Source organism: Glandiceps talaboti, chromosome 7 (assembly GCF_964340395.1).
Source record: "Glandiceps talaboti chromosome 7, keGlaTala1.1, whole genome shotgun sequence".
Taxonomy (NCBI): Eukaryota; Metazoa; Hemichordata; class Enteropneusta; family Spengelidae; genus Glandiceps; species Glandiceps talaboti.
The window spans coordinates 10,405,251-10,423,057 of NC_135555.1; the positions used below are offsets into that span (position 1 = coordinate 10,405,251).

The 17,807-nt window shown below is 34.8% G+C and overlaps 1 protein-coding gene across 1 annotated transcript in view; it reads left to right on the forward strand.

Annotated features, from left to right (window-relative positions):
* The first annotated feature begins 3,596 nt into the window (after positions 1 to 3,596).
* The window catches only part of LOC144437165 (uncharacterized), a 30,728-nt gene continuing 16,517 nt past the window's right edge, over positions 3,597 to 17,807 (forward strand). Inside the window, exons 1-3 of the mRNA XM_078126043.1 lie at positions 3,597 to 4,091; positions 8,232 to 8,355; positions 17,738 to 17,784. Of these exons, the coding sequence (XP_077982169.1) occupies positions 3,703 to 4,091; positions 8,232 to 8,355; positions 17,738 to 17,784 (560 nt within the window). The 5' untranslated portion in view covers positions 3,597 to 3,702. The remainder of the gene's footprint in view (positions 4,092 to 8,231; positions 8,356 to 17,737; positions 17,785 to 17,807) is intronic.

Consider the following 17,807-nt stretch of genomic DNA (forward strand, 5'->3'; position numbering starts at 1 on the left):
GAATTGCAATTATGAATCAGAATTGAGTTAGTAGTAAACAGAGACATGAATTTTATAACCTTGAAGACATCACTGCAGTAAATTATATTTTGTGTTTTTTATGAGGTATAGAAGGAAATAAGTATATTATTTCTTCACATAAAGTGAAATCAAATAAAGATCCTGTTTTTTTAGGTTTTATTTCAATTTATAGTAGTCAGATCACCTTGCAATTATTTTGTTATAGGTGATCATATCTACTATTCACAATAATTGGTTGAAATATTTAATTCAATGATTGTTCATTTATCCTACACCTTTTCCATCAGTACAATTGTGTGGTGTTTCTAAATTTAAACTGTATTTTATACATACATAATGTGTTTGAGCGTATCACAAAGGTGATGTATGCTTGTCAGTGTACATGCAGCCCAACATTACAGATGGCAGAATGAATGTGTGTGTGTGTGTGTGTGTGTATGTATGTATGTGTGTGTGTGTGTTTTGTGTGTGTGTGTGTGTGTGTGTGTATGTTTCATTGTGCATGTCTGTCTGTGTGTGTGTGTGTGTGTGTGTGTGTATGTTTGAATGAGTTTGTCAATGTCAGTGTGTTTCCATCCATTGGTGTATGGTTGCAAATTTCTTTGATTTTTCAGTGTTAATCAGTTTAGCTTGGAACCCATAATGATGTTAGCCAAGATACTTATCTTGGTCTTACTATCTCAAGAAGCTCTCCACATACACACCCTCTGGTATGGCGAGCTTCTTGAGATAGTAACACCAAGGCAAGTTCTCGGCTATAATGATGTTGTCTTTTAGTGAAGGAAATGATACTATACGGCAGACTGCACATTTAATACTTCGTATTTCACAAATCAATATCACGAGTTGCCGGAAAATACTCATGACCTATGGGTTTTGACAAAGCCCCCTTCATAGGTCACTGGTATTTTACTTGGCTGAACAGAGGAAAATATCGAGGAATATCATCTAAGTGTACCCAAAAAACATCTTTGATCAAAGAGAAACATGTCCTAATATTTTGGTTTCTTTGAGCCGACATTGAAATATTTGTCTCAGTCACGATTTCAATCTAAAAATATTTTGCCATGTACATTTCAATGAAATGAGCAGTAATTATTGGTGAAACCTCTGCAAGTAAGGAAAACAAGGAAATGAAACGGACAACGTCATGAAATGGATGAGTGTGTGGGAGTAGACATACATGTATCATTAATTAAACCGGATTGACTATGTAGTTATGAAAAACATGATATCAAATTATCTGGTGTACAACTTCATATAGTTAGCTAACCTTGAGTTGTCACAGGTGATTCATGTTTTCCCTCTTTGCATAAAATCACGCCCCCTCATAATCTGAAAATATGACTACCTTAGTAAATAACAAAAAGAGTGAAGACTCAGATGTCAATGCCGAATATATTTCATCAAAAATCATTAAAGTGAAATACTTGATTTTTCAAAGGCTCTATATGCCCATTTAATAAAAAATGAAAATTATTGATATTATTTGAATGTTGCAATGTCATTATTTGTTGGCAGTATTTTGTATGTCAGAAGTTGTTTTTTAAAAAAAAAATTATTTTGTGAATTTTATTGGGTACGCAAATATTTATCTATACATCCTCTCTATTGACAGACAACACTAAAGAATACTGTTATTCTTTCTTAGTTTACAGCTGTAAATATGTCATTAGGGAATCCACTTCTCCTTAGTCTCTGAGCGAGGCCACGGATAACCTCCGGACTAACAACTTCAGGAAAGGATGCATTTGTTGATTTTTCTTAGCAATAAAGCTTTCCACTTGAAGAACTCTTTTACGAGTAACATGGTCTGTAAACTCTCCAAAGTGTGGTAATATTTCTTTCAGTTTTAAAAAAATGAATTTCCTTACCAGCAAACTAACAAAACTCAACGATTCCTCAGAGTCGGGGAGACTCATACTGGGTACAGTGTATATAAGCCTACTGCATGGCAGAAGTTTGTGGATCAATATTTTAAGAAACTTTTGCTGTTAAAAAAAAAAAACAGCAGTAAATTCAGAAGTAAAATGAAAAAAAATTAAGCATGAACATTTGTTCTTTGTTATACAGGATTGTTTACACTCTGAGAAAAAGTTCTAGCAGTCACAACAAAAGTGTAAAATGAGGAACATTAGTTTGGCTGTCCAAACCAGCTAAAATATTATTATTAACCCTGAGTTTAAAAGTTGGATATTGGCTGTTTGTATATAGATGGAATGTTAGCAGTTTGGTTAGCAAAGTGTATTGTCTGTACCCTGTCACAGTGTGAACAAAGATGTTTCTTTGATAACCTTGTATGTCCGTGTAGATTTGTGCTCGTCTAGAATAGCAAGTCTGAACCACAGATAGAGGGACTGTGTCTGTAACATACTTTCTGAAAAAAAAGCTTGGGGCCATTTTTGAGGTGAGATATAATTGTATTTATTTTGTCATTATACTAGCTGATAGGGCTAGTCCAGCTGGTCATACTACCCATGCATGCATGTCACTATCTTGATCTTAATACATAAACAATCAAAACACTATTTTCTCACAACTGTTGTGATTTGTTTTATCAAAGTACATTCAAACATTTGATAATCTACCTAATTTTTTTTTAAAAGTTCACCAAAGTCGATCCATGTCCTATTTAATGGAATAAAGTTGTGTTTCCAGGAGAGAGTATATGTTCAATTTATTTATACTAATAAGTTCCTAAAAAACTAATTAGTATCTTCCGCTGTTGGTTGACCTTTATAATCAAGATTCCACGCATGGTTTCGGGACTGATAGATTTTCACTTCCGTGTTAACGTTTACCGTTTTTTTTTTAATCCCAAACGAAATGTAATAAGGAAAAAAGAAAAACAACAAAACCATAAAAAAAATATAATGAAGACAATAACTAAATGGAACTACGAAATAATCCTAGAAATATATAAGATCTCGACAAAAATGTTTAGACAAATTTACGTTTGTTACTTCTATCATGGAACATGGGAAGAATTATACTTCCATGGGATGAAAAATATAAGAATTTGCATCTTTCTACTTTAGACAAAAACATAACTTATCCGATGAACAAAACGGACGCGATTTTTTTTTTTGAATGAAAATTGCTGATTAAGTAAACAACGGGTTACTAATGTGTCTATTTATAGTACTATGCGTGGTGCAATACGACATGTGCGATGAATAGCAATTTTTTGTGAACGACTTGTCAATCATTTGACGAAGAACCAATCACAATACGTGTTTTAGTCTTTACCTTACAATGACCCATGATGGTAGCCAATCAGAGAATAGATCCGAACTTTAAATTTACTGTACGACTGTATACCAATACATGTAATTTTGAAATCCCACAAAGAATCGTCCTTGCTTTGATTTTAGTGTGAATTATTTACCAAAGTCCAAATCTTCAACGCGTTTGAAGAGATTTTGTTAACTTACTATCGTTTCTTTAGAAGAATTCGTCGAATAAAGAGGATAACGAAACGCAAAGTGTATATTATATTCAGAGTTTGGGGCCTAATGAATGGCCGAAATGCACGATATGGACATGCGCATTGTTTCGTGCGTTCAGTGAGTCGGCCATTTTGAACTTTGCTGACTGGATCTCTCTGCTTTTCGAGGAGGATTTGTCTACGATTTCTGGCCCTTATCACTGCTAGAATTCGTCCAGGAAAGCGCGTTTTGAATGGATCCACAAATTGCTTGGTATCAGCCAGAACAAATTGGACCAGCTAATGCTCTGTGGATGCAAATATTTGAAGCGACTAGACAGGGGTTGAACAATTTGTACTTGAGGGAAGGGATTGTCGGAATGAACGACAGAAGCACCACCCTGGAATCGAAAGATCTTCCTCAGCACCCGGATTATATCCCCTTGGACAGCAACAGAGATTCTAATTATTACAGAAACGGACAGCACGGCTGCATTTATGCTGATAACACGAACTATGGATTTAAAAGGAAAAGAGATAATCGTACCAGTACGTGTGGTTTAAATCAAACTCAGAAGAAGGGCGACATTGGAGGTACACCATGGCGAATACCCAATAAAGTGTTCAACGAAGGGGTTTTCGGGTAAGTTTTATGGGGAGACAGAAAAATTATTTTCATCAAAATGTATTTAAAAAAACATGCTTCCCATTGTCGTAGTGATGTTACTTTGATATTACGCAAACCATGACGTTCTTCACCTTGTACATGCAGACGGTCTTCAATGGGTTACGAAACAATGTTTATTACGACCGTTATTGTACGGTTACTCACACAGCCTTTCAACTGTAAACTCATCTAGTGCTGGCAGTTACGGAGTATTTTCTTTGAAAATACTGATATTTCAAATTGTACCACTTGAATTAGTACGAGTGCAGTAGCAAAAATGCTGCTTGTTTTGCACCAAAATATCAGCAATACATGTACATAAGCGCTATCTTCGTTAGAACAAACGTTTATGTACGTCAGTGATAAAATAGATTGTTTTCAGTTGTCAGCGGACAATAGCCCCTCCCATGCACCCAGGCAATATGGTAGACTGCATTTTCTTTATCAACAAGTTTCTGTCAACTAAGAAATAGCTAGTATATTAACTGACCACCATATATAAATATATAGATACAGCTTACTAAAGTAAAAATAGACCAAAATCGTTGAAGTGTTATGAATAATTCAGTTCAGTCGACTCGTATTTTAAACTTGACAAACCAAAAAATAGCATTTGTAAATGAAGTGAAAGAGGAATCCAGTGTAGAGAACTGTATACCTGACGTTGATTTTATATATATATATATATTATATAACATATATATATATATTAGCAGAAATCAAATTTCGTTAGAGCAGATTTAGTAAAATGTAATCATGCCAATCAAATATAATCACTGCATTTGATAAAAAATCTAATTGTAGGCAAGAATAGTATTATCACAGACAGCATGTCATTAACTCTGCTAATAATTATCAATGAATTGAACGATGGACACACAAGTTGTTGTGACAAAAAGTCACAGGTGAACAAAATTCTGAATCTATTCAACTGACACTATAGCTTTAGAATAAGTTGTACAAATTTAAAAGAATAAAAGTTAAAATCTGGAGGGAGCAAGTGCTTCGTAATTTAAAGAGAATTCACATTTGAATTTTGAATCGTGAAAAGTAGTGTTTTCACTTATCTTTCATAACTTGCTTTGAACAGATCACAATCATTGAATTAGACTTTTGCTTGTACATCTAAATGACACTTCAGAAACAAAAAAACCTATTTCCTAAACCAGTTACTTGAACAATGGATGCAGGCAAGACTAGCTCCATGATTGAATGGGCCATTATTTGTACACTTTTATATCACTTTTGCCAACAACAACAACAACAAAATTATTAAGAAGATGAAAATTCCTATCACCGAATGACAAGATAATGTTTCTAAAGTTGCAAAAGACGTAAAGTCAGTGTACAAAACTGTGTTGTTACTTGAAGTAATCCAATATTCAATTTGTGTACATTCAACTGTAGACTTGTCAGTTTAATTTATTCAGAAATACACTCACACAAAGGAGTGTTGATTATGTGAATACCAATGATGAAAACTGTTCATTGTAATTGTTAGTCCCATTGAATCCATTGGTAGAATGGTACTATCATTTCCTTTCCTTCATAATTACAGGAGGTAGGACGACACCCACGTTCATATCAATGTCCAACTAAAATTTTCAATAGTCACATCAGAGAATAGTAATGACACAAATTTAGATTTGTTGTGTTTGTAATATTTTCAGGAGAAACCTCTCTAAAATTGATTTCACATACACAGATCACATCAACCAGTGCATGTGGATTGTGTTCTGTTTGTCACCTGTGTAATCAGAGTCCCTTTAATCTACAAAGTATGTAAATATGTATGTAAATACAAGATGATTGATTGGTGATGACCTTGTCTTTCACAACAATTTTGTGGTCACTGGTATACAAATTAACATCATTACCAAGTCATGAAAGACATTGCAGGGACAAGTGTACAGCATGGACCAGAGACCAATCATGGTTGATAATACAAATCTGATTTATGTGACTAACCCTATTTCTATCCGTAACCTAACCATAACTCCCCTTGCTGTAATACAAAGAACTGTCCATGGTACAGTCAGTTCACTAGCGCACATAAATGCCTCTAGTATAGTCAGTTAGCTGTTCTGCATTCTTGCCCATTTTCAGTTACAGAAAACTTGAAAAGGACGTCATATGGTAAAATCTCCCAGATGAGTCATGAACAAATACCAATTCGTTTAGTATCACATGACCTTTCTGTTATGTCGTAGGTGTAAACAACTCACAAACTGACTAGTAATGAACTCGATTATTACTGCAACTACATGTGTATATCATGACAATATGTAGAGTTACCAATAATGGCAGGGGAAGTACCAATGTCATGGAACTTCAGAAAATAAGTTATCTCATGTCATTTTGTCAACCCATTGCAAATTTTCTCTTTGCTGGGAAAAACATTAGATCTGATAGATGGGTGATTTATCAGTGTTGGTATCACAGGGTGATAGGGAGAAATGCTAGATAAGAAAGCAGGGTCAAAGTTTATATTTTGTTGTTTTTCTTTCTCTCAGGCTTTCTGTCCCACCAATTTAGCGCAGGTTTTGCTCAAAATATCAAATGGTATTACATTATACCACCTTGTTCATGAAACATCGAAGGAAATATTTTTGATAGATTTACCTAGAATGAAGTGTGAGAAGTTTCTATGTTGAAAATGTGAAATGCTCCATAGCAGTTTAATGACTGAATTTTCAAGTAAAAATGTTTTGTAATATGATTGGTATGGTGTGTTCATATGTTTCAAGTTAATAATTTTATCACCACCTGGCACCATATGTACATGTTAATGAACGATCTGCAATCAAATTATGGAGGTAAATATGGGAAGTACATTTCAAATGTCAAATTGTGGGTATTTTTCAATTCGATTAGAATTTTCATCCACGACAGAAATTCTGTTACTATATACATGTACATGTATATATATGCTCTATTCAAAATGAACTTATATTTGTAATTAGAAGGAATATATATATATTCAAGATAATATTTCAGCTTTTGACCTTACAAAAAGTCTTATGTAATGAAATGATGTAGGCAGTGTACTGAAATTAGTGTTAAAGCCCCAGCCTGCATACATCATTCATTCACGGTGAGTATGTTCAGAAGGAATGTAAAGAGATGTCCTAGATAGTCAAATTTTATGTTGTTCTGCTCTTGGCAAGTATGATAAAGAGATGTAAATTCAATATGGCTTGTTGATTTTGATTTGACATGGTTAAATGTCAAGGGTTAACATTGTCAGAAAAGGCCTCCAGTGTACTTCATTGTGCAAGTCCTGTAGTACATTCCAATAATGAAGCTTCCAAATACCATGGTGTACTGTTCCATGAAGGGAAGTATACATTAGCCATGTGGTTTCATTATATCAGGTTTGCTGGTTTTACAGGTGTGTGATTTTTGTAATAAAGACACCTCTGTGTTTACAGCACTTACAAAATACCAAGTCCTGGCTGTTGTGATATGGTGGCTGTGTCCCGTTTACTTATATATGTTGTGTGCAGAGAAGGTATAAGGAGTGGGTGTAATCATAGACAGTCGCCTTTCAAGAAACCAATTATATCATCTGTGAGTGTATGCAATAATATGGAAATGAGGAGTTGCATCACAGTATGTAATATGCAAACCTTAAGAGGCAAGCAAGGTCACAGACTGTCTTTTTTTCATGGTGTTTTAACCAGATGTATTGTTAATTTATTCGTCTTCGCTTAATACACCGTTCACCCATGTTTTAAATCACAATATAAATTGGCACCTGAATCATTTAACAGATTTACCTTTTTTCTACTGGTGAAAGCAGTTACCTGATTAAGCTTGGCAAATTCCTAGGCATGCCATTATTTGTACCAATTTGACCAGTATTGTCATGTGCAAGACAAAGGTATGTCAGTGTATTTGCAGCAAATATATGGAACTTGTGTCTGGTGTACACAAGTATGTCTTGCTGTCAAAGGCAATGTCGGATATTTTTCACATTATGCAATAATGGTTGAGAAATGTGGCAGACGGTCGTATTGATGGGTATGTTGAGATAATGCTGTCGCTGTAGTAATAAATAAGTACAATTATTCGACTAAAATTTTGTATTGTTTGCATATCTCTCTGAATCTGCAGGTTACATGAAGAGATTCTTGATTTTCACCGATGGATATCACCACGAAGTGAAGAAGCATATATGCGGCAAGAGGTGGTTGAAAGAATACGAAACATCATCAGAGGAATATGGCCAAGTGCAAAGGTGGGTCAAAATACATTTTGTGTTAAAAAAAAAAGGTGTTGTCTATGTTCTTCTGTTTCACTTCCAGGGAGTGCCAATGCTTAATGTAAGTATAACCTGGGAGAATGACATTTTTGCACCATGACATGTCTTTCACCCACCTACTTTAGAACTATTCAGTGAACAGGATGACAGCATGGTTGTGTATTAGTTCCTGGTTCTCTACGGACAGAGGTAAATTTTGCATTGTGATCACAAATGGATATTAATAACTTCACATACCTTTCATTTTGGAAATGTGATATTGTGGAAATACTTTCTATTTGGCTCAAAAAGAAAAATGATAATGTATGGAAAGAAGGCCTTCGGTTTTATTTCCAGTCGTATTTACAGACATTGTTAAGAATAAAACATGGTCTGAAGTACTATTTGTAAGAACTGAAGTGTGTAGTTATTGCTGGACCACCATGAATGCTTGTAAACATGTTCTTGATATAAAAGAATTTTTTAAAAAGGCTGACATTTTAGAAATGAATCCTCCTTCCTCTAGCTGAGCAGTCTTGTAAGTATTCTCTATTAAGATAATTAAGTGCAACAACAAAATATATTGGAAAAAACCCACACACGTGTATGAATATGAAGTTGTTTACCAGTTTATTACACAGGTTAGCATGATTGTGTCTAACTAAAGGAAGAGATTTACATCTGGACTGTTGTGGGAAATTGTAGGCAGGGAGAAACAATGGCGTCTATATGAGTGTCAATAATGAGATGACTTGGGAACACTGATTGATACATTTCATATATGTATTCACAACCAGTCCATAGTTGCATAGGTCAAAAGTTACCAAGAAAATGGTGAATATTCAGTATATTTAATATAGGAATGCAGAATAGGCACATGCTTATATAGGTTCAAACACAGTGGAACTTCAAAGAACTATGTATAGTGCATTTAGTATTGACCCCATTGACTTGCTCTGTACATCATAATTTTCTAGATCTGCAAAGTAAATCATTTAAGTTCTGACTTCAGGTCAGCTTTGATATACCGATATATTCAAAGTTCAAAGTGGAGTTATAATACCGTGATAGAGACATACATTCAGCTGTATTTGTCAGCGAGTGCTCCATTTACACTTTAATTGCATTATATATGTGGTACTTCAGGCTTTCAAGAAGTCAATTTCTTTCACATAGGACAGAGGTGAAGTGTGGAGTAACCGACAACTCAATAAAACATGTACTACATAAATAGGAAAGTATAAAATCTATAATGATTAAGTCATACTATCCGTATGGTATCAGGTGTTATTTTATATATTACTTGTCTATTACTGCCAAGGTTTCTAGGATTCCGTGGTATTTCTAGGTGCCGTAATTACTCCAGTGTTATGTAGGCACACATTGTTTGAAGTCTGGCCATATTTCTATGCTTCGTATAGCAGTGGTTTACTGGCATCTATAGCATGGTGGTGTGTGTATGTGTGTTGCTATATGTTTTGTGTTTATCGATGCACATGCAATACACTTTTTTGTACATTGTGTATAGTTGTCTTGTGTGTAAATACATAAATATGTTAGCCTGTCTGAGTGTGTGTGTGTGTGTGTGTGTGTGTGTGTGTGTGTGTGTGTGTTTGTTTAGCATGTGTATCGTACTATGTCCCATACTTTGTGGGTATCATCCCATCTTTGTTTTATGATTCCCCCTTACCCCTCAACCACTGCTGTAAATGTTGTACTTGTACATACATTTGTAATCTAGTCTGATGTTGTTGCTGTTATAGTAAGCGTTGCTATATATATAGCTATGTCATAACTTACAACTCTACTACAGCGAGGTAATGAGGTATCGCTTAAACTGCTGAGTGTGTCTTTTGTTAGAATGCTTACATTAGAATGACTACTATTGTTAGTGTTGCTGAAGTCAATTCAGCAGAGACCAGAATTTATGAAACAAGGTGAGGGGGGAGGTCTTGCACGGATGCAGTGAGTCTTGATTTGCCACCACTTGTACTATAGAGCTGTGAACCCAAGTTTATGAGTAAGAACACAAAAAAATATGCCACAGATTTTGTTTCTCCAAAAATATTGCATGTTGTGTTTTGTTATGTTGTGCTATGTTATGTTAGTTTGTATGTGAATCAAAATCCACCTATCATGTTCAGCTTCAGTTTATGAGTTATTATGAAACTCATGATGCAAAAATAATGCACCAAGTTACATGATGTTGTTTACAAACTAGGTAGTATGAGCTGAGCAATTCTTGATTTCTGTTCACAGAAAACACAAACTCCTAATTAACCAGTGACTTGTACAGTTTTACATGGTTGAGTAAACACAAACCTACTGGTGTGTGTGTGTGTGTATCTCAATTCATATGAACTGTAAGGGTAGTTTAGATTAGGTTATCAACATTGTAATTTGATTACGCTGGTGTGCCACTATTCAGATCTCAAGTTCATATCATTTATATGTGTTAATTAAAATGCACTGTAGCGTAAACTGTGGTGTGGAAACAGTTCTCAGGGAAGTTCTATGAGCATACTCAAGGCTGTAAGAGTGAGTGTTGAATGTGAGCAGTAAGCTGCTTTCGATGTAGCATGTATTATATGTATTCTGATGTATTTTTAGAAAAAATGAACAAACTCAAAATTTCTTGTTCATTCCATTTATATGACCCATGTGTAAATGTAGAATTGTATTAAAAATTTGACATTTGTTATTTACATACGGTAAACGTTGATATATATGTGTGTACCTAGCCTGGAACCTGTAATTGCGACAACGTAATATATTATGGGACAGATAAGCATGGATTGCAGACAAATGTGTGTCGTAATGTGTCATGTTATTCAAATTTAGGTTCATTTGAATGATCTTTTGGTACGACTACCTGAAGTTTATATTCCCAGTTTGTCGTTATCACAGGTTGTTTGCACTTCAAGTACTAGGACAAAATTCAAATGAGAAATGTTAAAGGACTGATTTATTGTTGAAACTACGGCTGAAATAGAAATTTATTTTGATTGCATAAGTCGATGGTTTTATCTGGCATTCTGTTTTTCTCTGGAGAGTCAAACTGAATAATTTGCTTAATTTCTTGTCGGTCACCAATTTTTTTTTTCTCTTCTTATTTGAGACCTTATTGGGTCTCGCTGACTTGCATTCAAAAGTCAGAGGTTCAGCAAAACCCCAAAGAGGTAATCATGATGGATTATGTACTTACCTGTGATGGACTAGATACCCATTACTTATTCATTCCATTGTTTCCTGTCACATCCCCCTCTCATTCATAAATGTACATTTTATTCAAATTACTGTCCAATTTTGACATGTCAAGTGGTCAAAATCCACTTGTGATATTTATTTTGACAGTATGTTTTGAAACAAGTATCAGGGAGCCACAATTTCTTCCTCAGTGAAACAGTTTTTCCTAAAGTGAAAATGAAAATGCATTTGGACTGATTTCCCAATGAACGTGAGTGAGGTTGCTGTGTTCCAGATATAATACAGTCAACAAAATATTGAGCAATGTGAAATATTCAAAATTAATGATGACATTTTATGCCATTTCAGGCTTTATTTTGTTTGAAGTATTAAGCGGCTACGTACTTGATGGAAACAAAATCATATGTATAATGTAGTCGTACATTGTACTGGCAGCCATTGTTGTCGAATCAGTTCCTGGAATATATTAGTAGCTTCCTATCATGAGAAATGTGGCATAATAAATTAGTCTAGAGTAGTTTGATGTTTGTCAACCACTCTGTATTCTCTCTCTCTCTGTTATGTCTTTTCATATTTTATGACTGCTTACTGTGTATTCATGTTAAAGACCAACGTGGAGACTTTTTGATCACAGTGTGTTTGGTAGGACCGTGATCTTAGCCTAGCTTGACGATAACATTAACAGTAGGTTTGCCATAAAGTGAAAATGGATTCACAGATGATGACAAATGTATTGAATTAGTCCCTAGTTGGTAAACATGTAATATTTTGCTGAGGTTTAAGATAATCTAAACCAGATTGTGCCAAAAAAGGGGTATTGGTGAGAATTTTCAAGCAACATTTTTTCCAGGGTTGTGTTTGTAAATTTGTATTCTGTTGGTAAGAAATGTAGAAACCTGTCTCCAACAGCTAGACAAGCTCTGCAAAGTAAATTTAAGTGTATTCCCTTCTCAATCCAACCCTATGTTTTTTTAATCAAACCAACAGTTAAGCCCCGTTTACACAATGCCGCTTTCAAATGAAAACACAATTAATTTTGTAGCGTTTTCACCTATCATCTACACGGAAATGACAAAAAGGCATATGAAAACACAGTGATTTGAGTACTCCGTCGAAAATGCATCATTTTGAGAATTAAGTCCGTGTAAACAGGCAAAAAATGAAAGATTCAAAAACAACGTTGTGTAAACGAAAGCACAATAATGCGAAAATGTACATATTTGACCTCACTCAGGAATGACCCCTTTGATATTGTGCAGCAGCATCATTTTCCAAATGTTCTATCTTTAGTGTTTCCATGTAGACTGTCGAAATGCTTGTTGGCCCACTGTGTAAACACATGATAATGCATTAAAATGAATACACAGTTAACGTTTTTATTTTGAAACTGTCATTGTGTAAATGCAGCCATAGCGAATACAAGTCTACTTCCTCACCTTCCAGGCAAGTTTTGCCGAGTGAATAGATAGAATTAAAGGCCCAGTTCAGATTAAGATTGAGCAAGTCTGTAGGTATGAAGTGAAAAACAGGTGTCTGGTAGAGTTGAAGGTAAAGTTAAGCCTGAACAAATGAATATCCTATCTAATCAGTATAGCTTTTTGATGTTTTTTTGATGATCATTTGTGGCATCAAGAATGACTCTTGTCTCCTCATAAATTGTGAAGGTGAACGATTCCCTGAACTCTCTCTCCAGTTACGGATAGCACCATCAAAGTGTTGTGAAGGTGAATGATACCCTGAACTCTCTCTCCAGATTGTTTACGGATAGCACCATCAAAGTGATTGAAGATAACAGAGTTTAAACCCCCAAGGGAAATGTTGGATTTTCTATTTATATATTGTAAAGGTCTGACTACCCACCTGCAAGACAAACAACGATAGACAACAAAGCTCAATAGCGAGGAAAGAATGTCAGAATCGAGAATGTGGGAATTTAAAAACAAAAGACATGTAAATGAGGAGTAAGAGGTATACTTCGGGAAGTCACTTTGACAAAAAAGCACCGAGTTTTGGGGTCAATACTTCATAGATACATGTTATACTGTGACAGAAGGTGATACTAGTATTTCTTGCATGGTAGGATCTCGCCTCCACCATTTTGTTTATTGTAGAACATTGCAAGCTGTCATTTTGAACAAACAAACGAAAGAGAGGATAACTGTTGCAGTTCATGTCAGTATACTATATAGTAATCCATACATAGAAAGAATATAGAGTACTGCTAACCTGTAGTAGTTAGAATAACATACAAAATAAATAATGACAGGAGTTTTGACACTAGGAAAAAATAGTGTTATTTTTTTTTTTTGAAAACGTGTGTTATCCACCATAGTGAGCTTGGCTAATGGTATTTGGTGCCAGAGTCCAAAGCTTTGATTTCCCCCAGGTCCCAATGCTCTGCTGTGAATTGCAGTTTAGAACCATGAAAATGATCAGCGTCAACATTAGTTGGGAAGGGGGGGGGGGGGGGGGGGTGAAATATCGGAGATATGTGAGTAAGCTGTTTGCAAAGTAGGATTTAGGAGGGGGGGGAATGCATGTGTATTTTATAGATTACTTGCTTTCTACTGGTGAAAGTAAGGGGGGGGTGGGGGTTTAGGAATGGACAGTGGTGCTCGACAGGTGTATCTATTAGTTGACACCTTATACATTACATTCCTGGTATGAAAACAACTACAAAATTATGATCAAACTTAGTTTGATGTTTACAATAATTCTCAGAACTTGTCATGTTACATAGTGGGAGTAATGTGACAGACCCAGTGGTCTATCATGTATCGCAGTATATGGTGTTTATGACCACACATACCATTATTTGGAAAGGATTACAGAAGAACTAAAGCTGATGATTGCACGTAGTCTTTTCTCAACATGCAAATAGTTTGGATCTTTTTAATGCTTTAAACTCAGCACCATAGAGGTGGCCCTTTGTAATGTTTGCTGGTTTCAAATCAGATCAAGTCATACAGATGCCTGGATAGTTGAGCTTTCACTTACTGTAAATAGGTTTGTTATTTTGAATAATTCAACGAGAAAAAAAAAACAAGGCAGTGTTGATAGCGAAGTACTTTCTTCTTATTATTTAGTTGTTTTTATACAAGAGCATTTAGGGTTTATCCACTTTGCAGAACTCTATATATACGTATGTTATTGAGAAAGGAGTCAGGCGTATTTATACCGAGATTTCAAAGTACTGGTCGCACAGGCAAACAGTTATCAAGGCAAGAGTTGGAACTACGCCAAGAGAGCTACCCTGTCACAGGTCACTGTCTGCTGACCCAGTCTCACACACAAAACAAGTGAATGCTCAATAAACAACAGTGATAATACACCCCCTGATTCCATCCATGTTTATATGCATAGGATGCACTACTACAAAATGTATGACTGTTTGCCGAGATTCAAGCAATGTAAATGTCACTGTAAGGCCAATATGAATATGTCAAGCACAGAACACTTACATTTATTGATATAAATTGTTATCGTAACAACAGGTAGCTGAGGAAAAAATGTTATTTTTAGTAACATTCTTTCAGCGCTAATGGACTGAGCTAACAGTGCCACAAGGCTTCACTTTCAATTTTATTGTACTGGACAGTAAATGGGTAATTTGTAATAACAGAGATTTGAGAACACATGTAAAATATGTATGCATGTTATCAATGCAATTGGGCCAGATAAACATGTACATGTATGTTAGTTTGTCAACATAAAAAAAAAGGGTGAAAATTCAGCGATGATTTGTTATTCTATCACAGTATATATTGATTACCATAAATGGACTGCTACATTTCACTGTTTGTACAATATACATATTTTATCTGAAATGAGTGGGACATTTTGATCTCGTGTCTGATAACCTGGAATAGTTTCATGTGATGAATTACACATTTTTTTTACAGAGATTATAGAAAGTGTTTCTGCTAAGTTGAAAGTCCAGCACTTGTTACGATAAACAACAACTGTGTGTGTTCTCATGCTATTAAAAAAACCTCTGTATGCTGATTTGTTAATAAAATAAATCATGTTTCGAGATATGAATAATTAAGCCAGTCTGTCTCAGTTCGCGGAAAGTAGATAAAAAGAACTGAAAGTAGATAAAAGTGTGTGTGCTTGCTTGCATGTGCGCTTGTCTGTCTCTGTTTTTGGCTGTGTGCACACGTGTGCATGCATGCATGCGTGCGTGTGTCTGTATGTGTGTTTGTATGTCTGGTGCGTGGTAATATGTACTACTGCCAATATTACAACTCAAAGCAGTCCATTTGTGGAGGACGGTAACGCTGTAAATTCTGTCCAATTTCTCCAAGTATTGGCAGGATTCAGACTTCAATCCAAGTTATAGTTGAATACACTGGCGTCGTTAGCAGAAGTGTGTTAAACAGGTGCAAACCCCTTGGCTAAAAAAAACAACAGAATCATTAATATTGGAAATTCAAATGTGAAGAAAACTCCTACTTGTAAGTTGTAGTAGTTTGAGTGTACTGCCTTGTTTTGATCGTACTGTTAGAACCAAGATGTTTTTAGGTAATTTCTGAAATCACATTGAAAAAGTCATTGTTTTTTATTAAGATTTGTAAACTATATTATAGATTTCTGTGGATGTGACATTATGAATTCAATGATCTTATAAGTTGTAGTGATTCCAAAGATACCAGAAGAGTATTGGATATGAAACACTTGATACAAAAATTACAAGTGTGTCAAATTTACCTTTGTATCCAAACTGTGCTGTAAGTAGAAAGACACAAAGTGTGTTGATGTAGACATAATTCACAGAAAAAGTTGTCATTCTCAAGGCCTCCTTCAGTTGTATCATGAACAATGATAACTGAAGTGACATTTTGAGGTAAAATGTTGAGTGGGTGAAGGAGTGAATAATTATATTATTCCCCAATATTTTTCTTCTGTAAGCTATGGCAAATGAGACTGATTTAAGGGGCCTTGTCAATGTGTCAGACTTGTGAGGAGATACTTATGTCACAAGTATTTTGTGGCTGAATGAGAAAACTAATTTTTGAGAAAATGTAAATGTGCTTGCGTAGTCTTAATTTAAGGAAGTATGGGGGAAATGCAACAAAGTTTCAAATTTATTTGGACGAATAAAGATTATTATTAAATGATGGTGATTCTTAACCATTTTGATTCATATTTTGAACACCACAAAAACAAATTACATGATGCAGAGTGACCAAGGTATAAATTCCATATTTTCTGTTTGCCCTTGCATAAGTTAGTTTTCACATGGTGAAAAAAACACACATGACCTCACATAAGCTGGATTCATTTCTGAATTACAGTATATGTCGGAGTGCCTTTAGCCAATTTAATATTCCACCAATGTACAGCAATTTCTTGCAACCCACTAAAATTTGGTATGTACCCATCTCTTACTATGTGATGACTTGCAAGAAAACGGTGGCCCATAACAAAATAGTTTGTCTTTGATTTATATAGTGGGTACACACGAGTGTACAAAATATACAGACCTTGAAACCTGTATTAGCATATTAAAGATCTTTATACTCTTGGCCATACATACATTACAATCAGTTACGTAATATTCAGATACAATGCCTAATACCTTGCTGTCTGTAACTTAATAATGTCTAAGAATTTCCATTCAATTTCAATTTGATTCTTAAAATAAAGTGAATATACTTTTGTTCTAGTAGTTCATTTAATAGAATACAGATACATGTGCCTTGTTAGAATGAATGTTTTTGTGGGTTCGTAGTAAAGATTATATGTTCCGTCATGTTACAAATAATGTACTTTATTTTAGGTACTAGTTGTTTGAAAATTGGAGTTAAGATGCAAATTACCATTTTCTACTTTGTAATATTTGTGTAACTTGAATTGAGGTTATAGATCTAACTATGTATTATTTGATCTAGTGCTGTACATGTATGTAGAATGTTGGTGTTTTCATGACCAACGTTGTCCTCAGGAAACCATATTGAGAAACAGAAAACCATCTGTCACTATGTATTACCGTTTCCCCAATATGAAATCATATCTTCACAACTGCATTTATTGAGACCACAATAGAATGAATATAAATAAGTTTGTCTATGTTTGTACTGTGCTTTTAGCTTTGTAAGAATTCAATTGAAGAGTCTGTTTAGACTTTGTTGTCTCACTGCCTGCTTATCTTGTTTTTGTATTTTCACAGGTTGAAATATTTGGTAGTTTTGAGACACAACTCTATTTGCCAACAAGGTAAGGAAACATACATTATATTT